The sequence below is a fragment of the Buceros rhinoceros genome, unplaced genomic scaffold, assembly GCF_000710305.1.
Source record: "Buceros rhinoceros silvestris isolate BGI_N320 unplaced genomic scaffold, ASM71030v1 scaffold3025, whole genome shotgun sequence".
NCBI lineage: Eukaryota > Metazoa > Chordata > Aves > Bucerotiformes > Bucerotidae > Buceros > Buceros rhinoceros.
Genome location: NW_010414363.1, coordinates 3,124 through 4,775, shown reverse-complemented (window position 1 = coordinate 4,775; position 1,652 = coordinate 3,124). Strand labels below are relative to the sequence as shown.

Here is a 1,652-nt window from a genome sequence, read left to right as displayed (position 1 = left end):
GGCCATGCTCCTTCCCTTGCCCTCAGGGGGCTGGGGATGTGGGGCGGAAGGAAGGCTGGGAGCAAGGAGCCATACTGGCACCCTGCAGCTGGTCACCAGCTGGCACCACCAAAGGGATGTGCGAGAAAATCAAATCAGGACCGTGTCAGCACCAGAGGGAGAGGTCTCGAGGGAGAAGGCACCCACAGACCTTTTTTCCCTACTCCATCCCATGCAAACATCTCCCACCCCTGGGGGTCTCAGCCTGGGTGCAAGCACCTTTTGGGGCTCCCACCCAGCATGGTGTCCCAAAACAGCCAGGGGTGCCTGACACCCCTAACATCTGCACCCATGGATTTGCCCCACGGGGCCAGTAGGGATGGGATCTTTTCGAGGCTTGCTGGCTTACCCTTGGCATAGAAACCAGCTGTCCCAACACCACAAGGGATGCCTTGCCCAGCACTGGTGCTGAGCACAGCCGGTGCAACACATCCAGGGCTCTGCATGGCCACCACTGCTGTGACTCTGGAGAAGCACTGCCGAGAAAACCAGCCTTCGCATCCCAGTGGGGTGGCACAGAGAGGTGGGGAGCCCTCCATCACTCCTGCCCTGTTCCCCACGGCATGGGTGCCTTGGTCAGATGGGGAAAGCTGGTCCCAGTCCCCACCATGTCCTCCCAGTCCCCACCATGTCCTCCCAGTTCCCTCCATGTCCTCCCACTCTTCAGCAGAGGGACGTTGCATGGGTGGTGGCCTGGCCCCCCTCCACCTCCTCCAGCTTGTACTCCCCGGCATCAGAGAGGGGCAGCTCATTGGCACTGGGCATGGGCTCGCACTCAGTGCTGCGGGTGGTGGCATGGGTGACACTGGGCGAGTATTTCCGTGGGCGCAGTGGGTTGTGGCCAGGGTGGCGCATCACCTCCTTGAACATCTCCCGGAAGCGGGTGGACATCAGGTTGTAGAGGATGGGGTTGGCTGCCGAGCTCAGGTAGAAGAAGATGCCTGAGATGATGTGGATGTACTGGAACATGTGGAGCATGTGGCTGGTCCAAGTAGAGACGAAGCTCCAGACGAGGCGGTCGGTGTGGAAGGGGGCCCAGCAGATCCCAAACACCACCACCAGCACAACTACGGGGAGCCAAGGAGCCAGGGTTATTGGGAGGACAAGGCTCACACCCCCAGGGACCTCTAGTCCCTAGCTAAGCACTGTCCCATTTTGGCTTCAGCCATAGCAAAGAACACCCAAAAAAGCACAGGAGAGAGGAAGGGGGAGAGGGGAAGGGCCCCCCAGTGCCTTTTTGACTTGCCATGGAGGGGCTGGAGGTCTGGACAGGATCTCTCTCCCTACATCTCCTGCCAAAGCTCCTCGAGGCACCACGCACCTCCACTCCTCATCAGTAGGCGCCTGGCGCTGTCACAGCCCCATGGCTGTGCAGCAGGGCTGAGGGATGCCCCTGTGGGCATCCAGCCTCTGGGTACCCGGCCACCTTCACCAGCAAAGTCCAAGGAGCAAGAGCTATTTGCACCCTCTCCTTGCGCTCCAGTTTTGGTGTGTTTTTATAACCCAGCTCTGCTGATAGAAAGGAAAGGAGGTCCTACCATACCCGTGCCAAGCTGCATCTCTGTGGCACACGGGGACAGGTACCCCTTTGTCCTCCTCCCAGCTGGAGGACA

The 1,652-nt window shown here is 60.1% G+C and overlaps 1 protein-coding gene across 1 annotated transcript in view; it reads right to left on the bottom strand.

Annotated features, from left to right (window-relative positions):
* Window positions 1–678: 678 nt before the first annotated feature.
* Window positions 679–1,652, bottom strand: part of NMUR1 (neuromedin U receptor 1) — a 2,629-nt gene continuing 1,655 nt past the window's right edge. Inside the window, exon 2 of the mRNA XM_010137051.1 lies at window positions 679–1,106. Within this exon, the coding sequence (XP_010135353.1) occupies window positions 703–1,106 (404 nt within the window). The 3' untranslated portion in view covers window positions 679–702. The remainder of the gene's footprint in view (window positions 1,107–1,652) is intronic.